Raw genomic sequence first — 16,455 nt, forward strand, 5'->3', positions numbered from 1 at the left:
CTTATGGGGCTGATGCTGATTGCGATGTACCGGGGGAAACATTTGATTCTGAAAAGAAAAATCTCTTACATAGTTACATTAGTTCTTTAAGGGGTTATCCAACATAAGGTGACTTTAGTACTTACCTGTCAGACAGTAATGGACATGCTTAGAAAGGATTGATGCTTGTCTTGGGGCTACATAACTGTGCAGTGAGTCCACCATAACGCTGATGCTTTCTTTTTGTGAAATGGCTATTTCTTGATGGAGTTCCCTCCCTCCAAAATCCCAGGATCGCTAGTTTGTAAGTGTGAGATCACTTTTCTCCCTCCTGCACATTAGCCACCCCACCCATTGCAGCCCTTCTAGAACCCTTCGATGCATGCTGTGATTGAAACTACAATTCCCTGCAGCCCTATGGAGGATGATCCCATTCCCACCCAGTGGTTGTTCCAACCATTGAAAGAGACAGCCTCCCTTTCAACACCTGACTAGTGATGTAATGTCTCAGGCCACACTGCAACCTTGGAAAAACACTCACTTTGTATGCTGCCAAAAATTAACATTCACAAATTCACAAATGAATTGCAAGGCCAGCCATCCAACACAGGTACAGACACTATATTTTGAACTAAACTAACTTTACAGCCCCTGTAGCATAGTCAAATAAAATAAAAATCCTGGAATATCCCTTTAATGTTTAGTCCATCAAGTTCAACCTATAACCCTATTTTGTCCCTACTGTATTGATCTAGAAGATGGCAAAAAACCCTTATGAGGCTCATGCCAATTGCCCAATACCAAGGGAAAATAATTCCTGATTTTGTACTGTCCATTCATATATTTGTACCTTATAAAAACTGAATGATATCATAGCAAAGTGGTAACAGAATAGTAACAGGATACAGTAATGTAGAATGTAGTAATGATGCCAATATTAAAAATGGTAACCGTACAGTGCTGTAACAATACAGGTATAACAAAAACATTGAGGTGCAAAGAGTGAAGTGATAGGAAAGGGTTATTACAAACAGTGATGCCAGTGTATTGTAGTACACAATAGCACAGTAATGTCACAGAACAGGAATAACACATAATGATGTCACAGTTAAAAGCTAATGAGCACAGTGATTCCACAGTACAAAAATATGATGTCACAGTACAAAGATGTTATGCATTGTTAAGTCACAGCACAGCTACTTTTCCCTGTGGGACCCCATCAGAAGGGGATAAATTACCTATAGGCTATATTCACACAGTGCAAAACAAGTCATATTGTGTACAAAAATATTGCTGTAAAATGGGTTAAAATTACATATATTTATATTACATAAAATGATATAGCTATGAAGCCTTTATACTAAATCTCCCAGCATAAGACAGTTATGTTTTTTTTCAGCATTTAGTCTATTTAGGCAGATTTAGAACCTTACGACCTAGTGTAATGATTGTTGTCATAGGCGTGCACAGCCTATTGCATTACACTCTAAAGCACAAACTCATGTTGCGCGCGTGTGTATATATATATATATATATATATATATATATATATGCACATATAAATATATATATATATATATATATATATATGCACATATAAATATATATATATATATATATATATGCACATACACACACACACACATATATACACACAAATACACTCTTGCTTGCATGCACACATACATAAACAGACCTGCACAATTTGCTCATGATCTCTATGACAGACATTTATCAAGCGATTTAGTTACATTATTTTTTACTAAAAATGTCGCACAAATGTCGCACCTGCGACTACGCGATTTTTCGTGCGACATTTTGACTGGAAAGCGAGAAAAGCAAGTTTTCCAAAACTTAACTACGTACCGTAGTAATAATTTTAAAATGGACTACGGGTAGTCTGGTATTTATTAACTGCGACAGTCGCAACTGCGCAAAAAAAAGTCGCAACAAGGTTAAAATTTTACTAAATTTACTCCAGCTCAAACATGGAGCAGAAAAAGCTACAACCAAAGTAAAAAAATAAAAAATTGCATACATGAAAGAAATATTGCAACAGGCTGAAACCAGTTGATAAATAAGTCACACATAAGCAAAAAAAGGTAAAGAAAAAATTACTAAAAAAAGGAATACATAAGCAAACATTGATAGATGTCCCCCTATGTGAATTGCACTCAGTAAACCAGCCCAGGTCAGGTTCTCTGTGTGAACAATATGTACTATCATGCAAGCTTAAAACAATAAATCAGAACAATCGCATAGTGTAGGAGGATTGGATCGGCAGGGAAACAATGCAGGGCCGTTTGAAGGAATTTGAGGGCCCCAAGCAAAATAGACATGAGGCCTCCCTCCACCCCCTCCCCACCTTACCTATACAGGACCATATAGAGGTATATACCCCCTCCCCCAGTAGGCAGGTAGTATCCCCAGTTTAGACCCCCTCAAAGTAGACAGGTAGTACTCCCAGATTAAGCCACTCCCCCCCAGTAGGCAGGTAGAACCCCCAGATTAACCCCCTCCCCCAGTAGGCAGGAAGTACCGCCAGATTAACCCCCTCCCCCAGTAGGCATGTTATGTAGTACCCCCAGATTAACCCCCTCCCCCCAGTAGGCAGGTAGTACCCCCAGATTAACTCCCTCTCCACAGTAGGCAGGAAGTACCCCTAGATTAGACCCCCGCCCCGGCTGGTACCTCTGCTGCTGCAGTTGCCGGGAATTCAGGGCAGAACCTTCCCCAGTCCCCAGATAAGGGCTTACTCAGCTACGCGTAATGCGTGGTAATGATGTTTGCGCACGTCACACTCTCAGAATACCTAGGGCCGGCATCAGGAAGTAGTAACGCTGGCCCTTGAATTATTGGAGCGTGACGTGATGTGAGCGAACGTCAATACGAGGCCGATGCGCGTAGCTGTTTGGCACTTAACTGGGGGTGGGGACATCCTAAGTTCCAGGCAACTACAGGTGAGCCGGGCACAAAAATAGGAGCCGGAGGCCGAGTGGCTTTAGTCTCAGCCTCTCGCCCCAGGCTCTCACACTGCTGGCCCGGCCTGTAGACAGGGCGAGCTACTGAACCGGGATAGGGGCAGGAGGATGGCCCAGCATAACAAGCACCGGCTCTGCTCTTGGCCCCAGGGCCAGCTCGGGGCCCCAAGCAATTGCTTGGTTTGTCTGTCCTGTAGAGAAGGGCCTGAACAAATGCACAGCAATGCAGTGCAGCATGGAGGTGATAGAGCCTCAAGCAGGGGGGTAGCTAGAAACCCCAGGGCCCCAGTGCGAAAAATTGCCCTGGGCCCCTCTACCACCTGACAACCCGCTTCCCCAATTCCGGACGACCCCTTACTCGGCCGCACAAAGATATCAGTGACTACAGCACTGATGTGACACAGTCAGGAGAATACACAACGATATAAGTGACTAACAGGCAGGGCCGGACAGACAAAACAGACATTTAAGAATAAGCAGACCATTTTTCTGGTGGGGGTCCAACTGCTGGGACCCCCATCAAACACCCAATCACCTTGGTTCCAGTTGCTCTCCAGCTGTTATAAAGCTATAACTCCCATCATGTCTGGAGAGCCTAAGGTATTATGAGAGTTGTAGTTTTGCAACAGCTGGAGAGCCACAGATTAGGGTACAGCATCACCCATCATAACTGCGGAACTTACAAGTGACTCCAGATGATGGGACAGTCAGGAGAATATATAATTATATCAGTGACCTGAGTGATGTCTTCTCTGTTGTCTTTGCTTTTCTTCTTCATCTGGTCCAGACGTCAGGACTTCTTCCAGCTCCATCTTCTCTGCAGAGTCTGACACCCGGACATCATTAACTCCTCACTTTGTCAATAGATCCTCATCCCTGTATATAGTATAATGTATATATAATACTTCCATATGTATCCGTTTTAACCCGTTATAGCCCGTTATTAATAACGTACATTATTTTATGATGGAAGATAGTAACGGGAGAAATAGTGCATGCACACCTATCACAAAATAACGTCTGTTATTATTAACGGGCTATAACGGGTTAAAACGGATAATGTAAATATCCCATAGACTAATAATGGGATTTTCTAACGGCCGTATGGGATTTTCTAACGGTCATTTAATGGCCGATTTTCAGTTTTTTTTTATAACGGAACATTGAACTGATTTTTTTAAACGGATACATTTTATAGTTTGAAAGCAGCCTTAGAGGATGCAGATGCTAACAACATATTTAAAGATTTGTTTTGGAAATGTCAGTTCTTTCCAACTATGATGAAAATGTGCTTTATAAATGCAGCAGGCTTGTCTTAATGGTATGCTAACTATGCACCATATGTGTTTTACATTGTTGCATAGTATCTCTGATAGCTTTAATGGCTGTGCAGCAGTATTTACATCTTATTTAATTTTTGTCAGTTTTATTATAAGAGAAGATGTGCAAAATGTGGAAACCAATAGAAACTGACTGCATAAATATGCTATGCATAGATTTGTTATTTTTATAGTGTATCACAATTTCACTCCATTATTCTTTATTTTACAGGGGAAAATACTTAATAGAAAGGGATGTTGTCCAATTTGCACTGAAAGTGAGTAAGTTCAATTTTATTTTTCTATTATTTTATAATATCCAACCTTGCTAATGTCAATATCATAAAGTACTCCAGCGTTTACAAAAGTATATAGGATAGCAGATAAGTGTCAGATCATAGAAAAATGCATGGAGTGCTTGTTGACCCTGCACTCCACACAGCGGGTAGATTTGGGGACCCATTGCGGAGATCGCAGGAGGTCCCAGAGGTCAGCCCCAGTGATCAGACACTTAGCCCCTACCCTGTCACTAGTACCCCTTCAATCTTCTAAAGCCAAACAATTCCTATAAGGCAGAACTTCCTCTTATGTTGACTCCAAACCTGAATTGCTCTTTGCTTTAACAATCTCATGGGAGGTAAAGCCAACGTTGTATGTAACCACAAGACAGGTCACCTGTCACTACTGAAATAGGTGTCACTGACCCTGATGGTCTTGGTACCTAATCGCTCATTTGTTGAAACACATAGAAAATCCACACTTACAACTGTGGTCCTCCTATGCAGCAGGTTTTTAGTGCAGCAGGTTATAAATTCCTACACAGTTAATTAAACTATATACTGACATATACCAACCCAGCAGATGTGAACAGGACTCAATTGGTGTATGCAAAGGAACAGTGCATACTGAAAATGGGGTTAACTTTGGGAACCATCTGACAGTGTTATTTGGCCAGTGTAAAATTGTATTACTTGAAAGTTGGCTAGGATGGGAGGTCTTCTATTTAGATAACTCCTGACTTCACCATAGATAGTATATTTCAATATTCTTCCACTATTGAAGTTCTTCTTCTTATGCAGATCAAAGTGCTATCATAAAAAAATTATCATTATGTATGTAGATGTATACTGTACTGTATGCTTACACATAAAACATGTGCATTAATTAAAATTTACATGAAATGCAGAGCCTGGAGTATGTACTGTATTTGGAGATCCCCACTACAATACCTTTGATGGACGAACATTCAACTTTCAAGGAACTTGCCAGTATGTCTTGACCAAGGACTGCTCATCTTCTACCTCATCTTTTGAAGTGCTAGTAAAAAATGATGCTCGGCGAACACACTCTTTCTCGTGGACAAAGACAGTAGATCTAGTAATGGGAGGAAGCACTATTAGTCTTCATCAGCATCTTACAGTGAAGTGGAATGGAACACGGATTTCGCTTCCATATGAAACACCTCAATTTCATATCGACCTTGATGGCTACCTTCTAAAAGTGACGACCAAAGCAGGTAAGAAATATTGGATTATGCCAAGATTTGCTGCTAACTTATTTATTGACTTCATTATAATAAGTCATGGTCAGTGGAATACATAGAACAAAAGGTGCCTCATAGAAAAGATCGAAATGGGCCTCCTATTATGGCATCTGATTTTGCCCTCTTTTTCTTTTAATGACTCAGTCCTCCATCATTTGCGGACAATGCAGCTCCATAAGGGGAGGAGTCTTGCACAGCTTTCTACCAGTAGCAAAAAGACTAACTAAGCCTGAGCCCGCTCTGTCTAAGGGCATCATAGCATATGCATAGTCTGCCTATATGATATATATACCTTTGCACATACGGTACATTTTTTTTAGGCCAAACTTTAGTGCCATGTATTACCAGAGGCACTACAGAAGTAAAAGCATACAACTTCGACTCTTTGTACCATTTTCATTTCACTACTTTCATGCTGCCTGAACTTTGCTAATTGCATAAAGCAAGAGATCTGTCACTCTAGGCCGGGACCACCTTGTCAACTCGGAGCCCTATTCTAGTCATTGTTTGGGTAGCATGAAAATAGAGACAGATTTCTTTTAAACACAGTTTAAATTTCTTTACTCCAACTAAAGGAAACTATCACTATATAAATAGGACAGAGAATTACAAAACATTATATAGCTATATTTTTATGATGCATCACATTACATGCTTTTTGTTTTATCAAGTGTTTGGTGCTATTTCTCTGTGTTATTAGAATAATGCTATGATCGGTCCCTTAAGGGTTTTACCACTTTATATTTTGTAAGGTTAATTGAAATTAAATGTTTGACTGAAACATAATGCAGACATGTTAATTTTCTTTTTTTCCACTCCCCTTTTTCATAGGTAAATGTATGTGGTAGGTGGAGCTTCTGACTGTCACATGGTTTACTTTGAAATTCATATCACAGTCGTCATTAGTACAGAAGCTCATTCCTGTCCTGCATACTGAGTTATGATCAAGAAAATCTAGTCTTCATAATAATAGTTGTCTCTTTTTACCATCACCTCACACAGCATACAGTGTTCTTATAGTGAATAATATTTTCCACCTGTACAAACAAAGGGAGGAGGTCCGCTCACTTGATCCCCAGCACGGCTAGACTTTCACATAGAGAAAAATGCAGATAAGCCAGTGGTAAAGATTAATTCTTTATTTGGATCCCATTAAAAACCACAGGACATGCGGAACAGCCATTAAAACAGAAACAAGAAAATAGCTGGACTCATTTCGGGTATAACCCTTCATCTATGCACACAAGATCTAAGGTATAGACAGATATATATAGGGATTCGGAAGTGGAAAGGGCGGAGTTCTGGGATACAATCCCAAAAAAACATAAACCCCTGCCTTACCACAATCGAAAACACCCTGTACATAATAAACATATATATGTACTGACTCAAAAATACCTATGTAGTATACGTGTAAGATAATAAATAAAAATATATACATAAAAAGAAAAAAAAGGAGAAATAGAGAAAAAGGTGCTAGATATTAAACAGGTGGGGTAAAGGTTTTAAATACAAACCAGGAAGATACAAAGACCTTAAAAACATAACCTGAAAATACATATAGACTACCCACAAATTAGTAGTGAAGAATGAGATCAGTCCTAAGATTAAGACCATGCGGTTGTCTTGTATGCAAATTGTAGATCCAAAAAACCTCTCTATTACGTAAAAGTCTCATACGATCACCTCCTTGTACTGGTCTACGTACTAATTCTATACCAAAAAAGGTTAAAGATGATGTATCTCCACAGGGAACATCCGTGAGGCAGCTGATATGTTCACATGGTGCGGATTATTAATCGCACGTATGTGCTCCTGAATGCATTTCTTTAACAGACATATAGTGCTGCCTATATAGGAGGACTGACAAATGTCACAACAAATACTGTAGACAACAATTAATAAATCTTGTACAAAAAAGAAAGTTGCAACAGCACTCTTGGTCAAAAAATGCAGGCTCTTAGCGCACTTTTTGATCAAAATGTGGCCTCGCGGAGGTGGCCTCATATCGGATGGGACCCTAACATGATAACTCACCTCTTCTGTGCATATAACCTCTGACTGTGTGACCGTGTTTAGTCAATGGCTGATCCAACATGTCACACAGTCAGAGGCTATATGCACAGCAGAGGTGAGTTATCATGTTAGGGTCCCATCCGATATGAGGCCACCTCCGCGTGGTGGATGGGGGGACACATTTTGATCAAAAAGTGCGCTAAGAGCCTCCATTTTTTGACCAAGAGTGCTGTTGCAACTTTCTTTTTTGTACATGTTGTATTTGCCACAGCAGCGGGCACCTGTGTATTAGGTTGTTGTGCTGGCTATTTTTCCTTTTGTTTTAACAATTAATAAATGAGCGGATAGGAAAACTTCTTTTAGTGCTTCGATCCACGACAAATTAAGTTTGACAAGCATGTTTACAAACCACACATCTAGAGGAACCACATTTGTGGAAACCTCTAATGTGAAGCCAAGTAGTGCTTGTCATATTGTCCGAGACAGAAGCACTAGGAGACAGAACATTACCTAAAGTAGGAGCGCAACGAGATGAAAGCCTACAACCGATGCGTGTGAATTTGGCTAAAATAGGATCTTGCGACAATATGGGTAGATACTTTTTTACAATCTTAACTATTTCCTCATATTCAGCACTAAACGTGGTGACAAACATAATTTTATTATCTCCCGAATGTTTGTTTTCGACAGGCTTCTTATTGGACATAACCAAAATATCTTTTCTATTTTTACAATGTACCTTGGACAAAGCTCTATTTATCAAACGTGAAGAATATCCCTTGTGTGTTAGGCACCCAGTCACCACAGCTGATTCCAACGAAAAAGCTCCTCAGAAGAGCAATTATGTTTTGCATGGGTAAATTCCCCCACAGGCACTGCAGAGATAGTGTGTCTGGGATGACATGATTCTGCCCTTAGGAGGTAATTACGTGTAATCGGCTTGCGGTAAGTGGACGTCCAAACACTTCCGTGATGTTCACTGTGGAGATACATCATCTTTAACCTTTTTTGGTATAGAATTAGGACGTAGACCAGTACGAGGAGGTGATCGTATGAGACTTTTACGTAATAGAGAGTTTTTTTGGATCTACAATTTGCATACGACACAACCGCATGGTCTTAATCTTAGGACTGATCTCATTCTTCACTTCTAATTTGTGGGTAGTCTCTATGTTTTTTCAGGTTATGTTTCAAGGTATTTGTATCTTCCTGGTTTGCATATAAAACCTTTACCCCACCTATTTAATATCTAGCACCTTTTTCTCTTTTTTCCTTTTTTTCTGTTTATGTATATATTTTTACATATATTATCTTACATGTATGCTACATAGGTATTTTTGAGTCTGTACATATATATATATATATATATGTTTATTATGTACAGGGTGTTTTCGATGGTGGTAAGGCAGGGGTAAATTTTTTTGGCAATTGTATCCCAGAACTCCCTCCTTTCCACTTCCGAATTCCTATATATGTCTGACTATACCTTACATCTTGTGTGCACAGATGAAGGGTTATACCCGAAACGTTTCCACACTATTTTCTTGTTACTGTTTTAATGGCTGTTCCGCATGTCCTGTGGTTTTTAATGGGAACCCGAATAAAGAATTCATCTTTACCACTTGCATATCTGCAATATTCTCCACCCCCTCCCCTCCTGACAAGTGAATTTAATGTTTCAGCCTGTAATATAGAAGCTATAGCAGTACATCATGTATATTTACCTCATCCTGGGAAGTGAATATTCAGCCAGGAACACAGACACCCTCATACATAAATATATAAGTAAACTGTATGCCATGTAGCAGCTGTATGCTCCAGTCTATTTGGCTGTTTATTCACGGTGTGTATTCAGAATTGAACTATTGAGCATGACTGACCAGAAGAGAAAACTGCCTACAGGACTTTTCCCATGGCAACATGCAAAATTAAAGAGAGCATCAAGCCTATATTGGTAGGGCTTCCATTCAAAAACAATTGATTTCTAACAATCACTTTTGCAAATATGATTACTTTCACATAATGCATCAGTTTTGACTCTTTATCTTCATGGTAAACCCCTTTAAAGAGTACCTATCACCATCTAAACTTTCCCTAATCCACCTCCCATCTGTCCCTGGCTCTGACTAAGTCTATCCCTGCATTTTTTGCTTTAAAACCCCCCCAAAATACCTTTTTTTCTATGCTCTTCAGTAGCTCAATTCAAGGCACAGTGCACGGGAGGTTGTCATAGCAACAGCAAGTCGTGGAGAGAGCAGATAAGCAGTGCATATATAATTAGCCATGTGGAAAGTGGAGAGAGGGGAGAGGAAGGGAGAAAAAGAGAAGAGGGAATGCACATACAGCCCAAGCACACAGCTCCACATTCTTCTCCTCTCTGTTCGCTTCCTGCTTGTGTACGAGCTCAGTTTCAGACTCACTGATTTTAGACTCACTCACTGAGTCCGAAATGCTTGCTGACAGGATTGCTAGGCAGACCCCTAGTGGAGCAGTTTTTAAAGTTTAAAAATACATGAAAGGAGGGAAATGTTTTAAATAAAAGCAATTAAAAAGTTGTTCATTATGGCTTCATCTTTAATATATAAAAAGTTTGTTTCATGAGAGGTACACTTTAACCTAAGCTGCATTGTTTTCTGAATTTATGGTATGAAATCCACCACATGTGTACTGTTTTAATGCAGCACAGGACAGCCACCAAAAGAAATGGTAAAAACCTAAGTGTGTGAGGGTGAGGGGTGTTCTGAGATATAAAGTAAGGATCTGCACTCACTTGGTCCACCCAACATCTTACAGCCCATACCCTGCATTCTGACTGCAGAAAAGCTTCACTAAATGCAGACAGTCAGGAGGAGGGGCAATGCGTGCAAGGTACAGGAAGAAGAAAAGCACCTCTTCCTCTCCAAGTGTTTGCAGTCCTTGTACCCACTACTGTCCACCAATGGTATGAACATATAGACTGATGTGAATGGGGTACATGCTGGTAAGGGGGGGGGGGATGCTGTGAAAGGGGTGACATAATGTGGATGGGGAAATGCTGATGGGGGGGGGCTGACTGATGATGACAGGGGACATGCTGATAAGAGGATATAATACCTTTCTATTTTTATAATGTCACTCCATTGTTGCTCTCCCACCTTTTCTGCAAAGTTTGTCATGAAGAGATGCTATACACACTGGGTGGCCGGGTTGCTGAGTCCAATTCATTAGAAAAGAGTTTGTACATGGAACTCACTGGGTGTTGTACGATTGCCATGGCAGCTGTATTGCCCCATGTGTGCAGTGTCTCTCCGTGATGAACTTTGCAGTATGGGTGGAATAGCAATGCTGGAGTTACACTGATAGCCCTTTTATTATAATGTTCTTAAAGTATTAAAATGTCTACAGGGTAGATTGTGGGATTGTCAGAAGTGTGTGTGTGTTCATGTGTGTGGAATGGGGGGAAGAAGTAGACCTCATGCAACAGGGCCCACGAGACCTTAGCTGGCTATGTATATATAGAACCACGGCACATGCTTTGTAGGAGCAAATTTCCATTGCAGCTAACATAGAAGGGTTATAAAATACAACTAACTGAACCATTGAAGAGCAAATCATTATTAGATATTTCCCAAATACTGTATATTGAGGCACATGGACCTCAACAATGGGAGATATAGTGTTCTGCTCTTAAAGCTGACAGTTCGAAGGAGTCAATGGGGCAGCTACTATGGAAAGTTTGTAATGATCTTGTTTTTGTTGGATAGTGTATTGGATACAGCAAGAAATAACCTTTAGAACATCTGGTATATTTCCTGGATCAGTTCACTAGTGAACAGACAGGCAGGTCCACAGAATCCTAGAAGATGTGTTAAGGGCTTCAAATTGTTTTGACAAAACTGATTTGGGACTGTAATATCCTGGTTGTAGATAAACAACGGGTGAATGTTGAGAAATGTCTTATTAACATGTGTCAAGTACATAGTGAGGGTCCCTGTGAGATTTGGTCTGCATAGTGCATTACTGTTCTAGGCAAACATTATTTACTGTTAAATGAATTAAACTGCATGTAAAATTAATATGGCAATTTATTTTCGTGTAACAGGATCATTTGAAAGTCACTTGTTGCAATTATATAGTATTATAATAGTATAGAAAATATAGAATTACAGAAAAGTTACATTTCCGCTTTTACTGCTTTGTAGCCATGGAAACTTCTGTAGGCTGAGAAAGTTCATACTCTCTGACCAAGGTTTGACATATATCTGTGTAAGGGTAGAAATATGTTTTTTTTTTTTTTTTATTAAAACATATTCTAACGCAATAAATCATACACAAACTTATCAACATGTTCTCAGATTGGGATACATTAGATTAATGGGCATTACTGCATTCCTTCAAAGAGACTTCCCCATAACTTCCAGCTATCAGCAGTAAATATATATATATATATATATATATATATATATATATATATATATATATATACTGACTTCACAGGGTAAAGGGACAGTGCTACCAGAAAGACGTATAACCTACACACAGGATAGGGGAAAAGTGTATAATCATGGGTGGCCCCATTGCTACCCCCCTCCCCCATGATTTTAAGAACAGGAATCCAAAACACCTGTCTTAATGGAGCTGCAGTCAGGTATGCACACTGCCACTCCATTCATTGTCTATAGGACTAGTATAAGCTGTGGATAGGGGATAAGTCTTAATGCCCCTTTTCTTAAAAATTGTGTTCAACTGTTACAAAATTAGAGAGTACACTAATAACATTCATATGTAGAAAAACAAAGCCAGTTGCTGACCAAAAGGACTCAGTGTGGCTTCCCACTGGTCAGTGGAAATGGGAGGTTCCATTTGTTTTTTGGGATAGCTCCCATTTCTGCTGTCCTATCTCACAACAAGGTAGGTAACCCCATTACATAGGTATGTCTTCTCAGTAGGAAGGTCCCCCTACAGGCTATAATTATCCACCATAGGATTAAATAAATTACATACATGCTACATGCATTATAGGCAGTATAGGGTTTTTAAATGCTGCTGCCTCTGCACACAATATATATGCATTTTATGCAGGCAACTCTCCTCCTCTCCTCCCATGTGTTTTATGTTAGCATTCCTTCATTCCACCCCCTAGAAATCCTGATCCTGCCTGTGCACACTGTTTATATAAATTTTATGTAGGCATCTCTTCAAATAACCTGTTGCTACCTGTGCCTATTACCACCTGAGGCCTTCTCCAGACTTCTATTTTATATATATATATATATATATATATATATATATACACACACACACACACACACACACACACACACACACATATATATATATATATATATATATATATATATTCAGAAGGCAGCATTGTTATAGAACAACTTGGAAACAACAGGTGTAGATACGTATATATGGGTACAGGTTTTATAAGAAAGTTATATCTTCTAAGAGAAAACTGATGAGAATTAGTATTATCTCACAAGGTATGACTTTCTTTTAAAATCTGTAGCCATAGATATATTAGCCCTGTCCCTAAATGCTTCCTGTGCCCCCATACAGTAATGGTTGTTTCTCTGCCCCCAAATAGTAATAAACAAGAAATAATGCCCCCTATGTCCACAAAGTAATAATGCCTCCATATGCCCCATACAGTAATGATGCCCCCGTGCCTCCATAATAATAACCCCCTATGCCTCATACAGTAATTGTGCCCTTTCTGCCCCATATAGTAATAGTGCCCCCTGTAACCCATATATTAATAGTGCTCCCTATGCCCTATACAGTAATATTGCCCACCCATACCTTTATAAAGGGATAAAACTTCTCTCTTTCCATATAGTAATAGTGCCCTATGTGACCCATATAGTAATGGTGCCCCCTTTGTCTCACATATAGTAATAGTTATTTATTAATAATGCCCCATGCCCCTGTTCTAAAAATGCCCCATTGTAGCCAAACTGGAAAAAAATTAACATAATACTCACCTAGTCCTGGTCCCCATGATGAATGAAGCTGTTGTATCTCACTTCAGGCCTGCAGTTTGTGAGCCGCAGGTGCTGGATCCCCAGATAGGTGCAACTGGCCAGTGCAGACATCGCATTCTAGCAACTTATAGACTGCAGGCCTGAAGTGCCTACAAGCTATTATAGATGGGGAAGCAGGGAACTAACAGCTCCTACTCTGCAACCCTTTCTCACTGCATCTTGTCACCGGCAGTAACATAGTACATAAGGTTGATAAAAGACCAGAGTCCATCAAGTTCAGCCTATAACTGAGTCCCTTACTGAGTTGATCCAGAGGAAGGCAAAAACCCTCATACTAGAGGTAAAAATTCCTTCCTGACTCCAAATATGGCAGTCAGAGTAAATCCCTGGATCAACATTCTGTCCCTATAAATCTAGTATACATAACCAGCGATGTTATTATTCTCCAAAAATGCGTCCAGACCTCTTTTAAATTCTTTTACAGAGTTCACCATGACCACCTCCTCCGGGAGAGAATTCCACAGTCTCACTACTCTTACAGTAAAGAACCCCCGTCTGTGCTGGTGTACAAATCTTCTAAACGTAGAGGATGCCCCTTTGTATAATTTTTTTTTTTGATGAGTGGTGGCTCATCTAGCATTTGCCAGCATTTCCAGATAGCTAGTCCAGCCCTGATAATGATTGTCACACACATTTTCCAGAAACAGATACGTGTAAGAAATTACTGAACAGAATTTTTGACAATCTGACAAAATAAATCAATTGGAGAAATTAGAGTATGGGAAATTTATAACTTTATATCATGAAGTTACATATGCAAAATGGATTCAGAAATGTAGACATATAGAGGTTGCCAGAGGATTCTGTTTAATGTGTCCTATTACAGTGAATGTCAGGAAGGAAGTGGATGTTTGAGTTTGATATTTTCACCGTGAATAATAGAAGCGGTGATTACAATGTCTCATAATTCTCATACATTTTTTATGAGCCGTAAGCATTTATGCAGAAATGTGTGATAACTCTACTCAGTGCTGGAATAACTTGAAACTGATATTTCTTATGAAAACAGAGCAAAAATTGTCAGAATTCATACATAGTGATGGTAAAATTTGCATAGGAAGTCCTGCATTACCGTATATACTCGAGTATAAGCCGAGTTTTTGAGCACGATTTTTCGTGCTGAAAACGCCCCCTTCGGCTTATACTCGAGTGAACTCTCCTCCTGTCAATCCCAGTGGTCTTCAACCTGCGGACCTCCAGATGTTGCAAAACTACAACTCCCAGCATACCCGTACAGCCATCCGCTGTCCGGGCATGCTGGGAGTTGTAGTTTTGAAACATCTAGAGGTCCGCAGGTTGAAGACCACTGCGGCCTTCGTCATCATCCAGACCCCCCTTTAGTTTTCTACTCACCTCCCCTCGGTGGGAAGGAAGGGTGAGCTGTTCCGGGCCATCTATGCTGCAGGGACCGTCCGGTGGGGAGGTTTAGTCATTCCGGGCTGTCCATCTTCCCGGGAGGCCTTCTTTTCCTCTCCGGGCCGGCCCCGGACTAGTGACGTTGCCTTTACGACGATGCACAGGGACATGAACATCCCTGTGCGTCGTCGTCAAGGCAACGTCACTAGTCCGGGGCCGGCCAGGAGCGGAGAAGAGGAGAAAAATTATTTGTTCTGATACTTTCATCATGGAAAGAGTCTTTTCTTTTGTACGAATCTATTGTAAAATTCTGAATAATTTTGATTTGATTCACTCAGCACTAATCTTGATAGTTTGGACTGAAATATTTAAATCTTTTATTTAATTAGGTGAAACTTTCATTCTTCAAATGGTCTCTGAAAAATAAGACCTGGAAACTAAATGGCTGATGTGGGCGAACTCTCCTCTTTCCTTGCAGTTTTGATAAATCTCACTATATTTCTTTAACTGTATACTCCATTTAAATACATTTAAATGAAATTTCCTGTATTGCTCTGGGAAGCCTACAGTGAGGAGTCGTATTATCTGCGCTAAGGAGTTAAGGGTCTGCGCACATATTTTTATGACTTGACCTGCAGTGTGAATACAAACAGTTTAACTCAGCGTTAAAACGGTATAACAGATGTCAGTGAAAATAGGGTCTGTAATGAACACAAAGGAACCTTTTGAGCTTTTCCAATAAAATATGCGGATCCCCCTGAACTTTCTATTAGATATTCTGTCCATGTCTGGGTCAGACTTATAGAGAGCATTTATACATTGGCAAGGTTTAACCACTCTGTAGGAGCCTCCTGTGTGCGTTATATTGTGAATATCATTGCAAAATCAAGCTAAAGAGGTGTAATATTCATTTATTAGAACTTTTCCATATTAAATAGGGAACAGAGAGAAACTTAACAGATGCAGACGTATTTTAGTGTAGGAACATAATTCAATATTTATGTAATATAGTTTTAGGAAAGAATGGTAATATATTATTTTGTAATAAATGACTGCACTGTTTTCAGGTTTGTTCCTTCATTTTCTGTGAAAGGAACACTGTTATTGGTTTGTATTGGATTCGTAGACTAAACTACTACTAGTAATAGATTACTGCTTATAATGCATTATATGCCCAAGGTTAACATAATATGTAACACAGATTTATTGGGCTATAGGGCTTTATTGTGCCC

General features: G+C 39.7%; 1 protein-coding gene across 3 annotated transcripts in view; it reads left to right on the forward strand.

Moving 5' to 3' along the window:
• The window catches only part of BMPER (BMP binding endothelial regulator), a 314,190-nt gene that overhangs the window by 194,677 nt on the left and 103,058 nt on the right, over positions 1 to 16,455 (forward strand). For all 3 annotated transcript variants that reach the window (XM_056520437.1, XM_056520438.1, XM_056520439.1), the window contains 2 exons: positions 4,512 to 4,557; positions 5,466 to 5,795. In XM_056520437.1, the coding sequence (XP_056376412.1) occupies positions 4,512 to 4,557; positions 5,466 to 5,795 (376 nt within the window). The remainder of the gene's footprint in view (positions 1 to 4,511; positions 4,558 to 5,465; positions 5,796 to 16,455) is intronic.

Source organism: Hyla sarda, chromosome 5 (genome assembly GCF_029499605.1).
Source record: "Hyla sarda isolate aHylSar1 chromosome 5, aHylSar1.hap1, whole genome shotgun sequence".
Lineage (NCBI taxonomy): Eukaryota > Metazoa > Chordata > Amphibia > Anura > Hylidae > Hyla > Hyla sarda.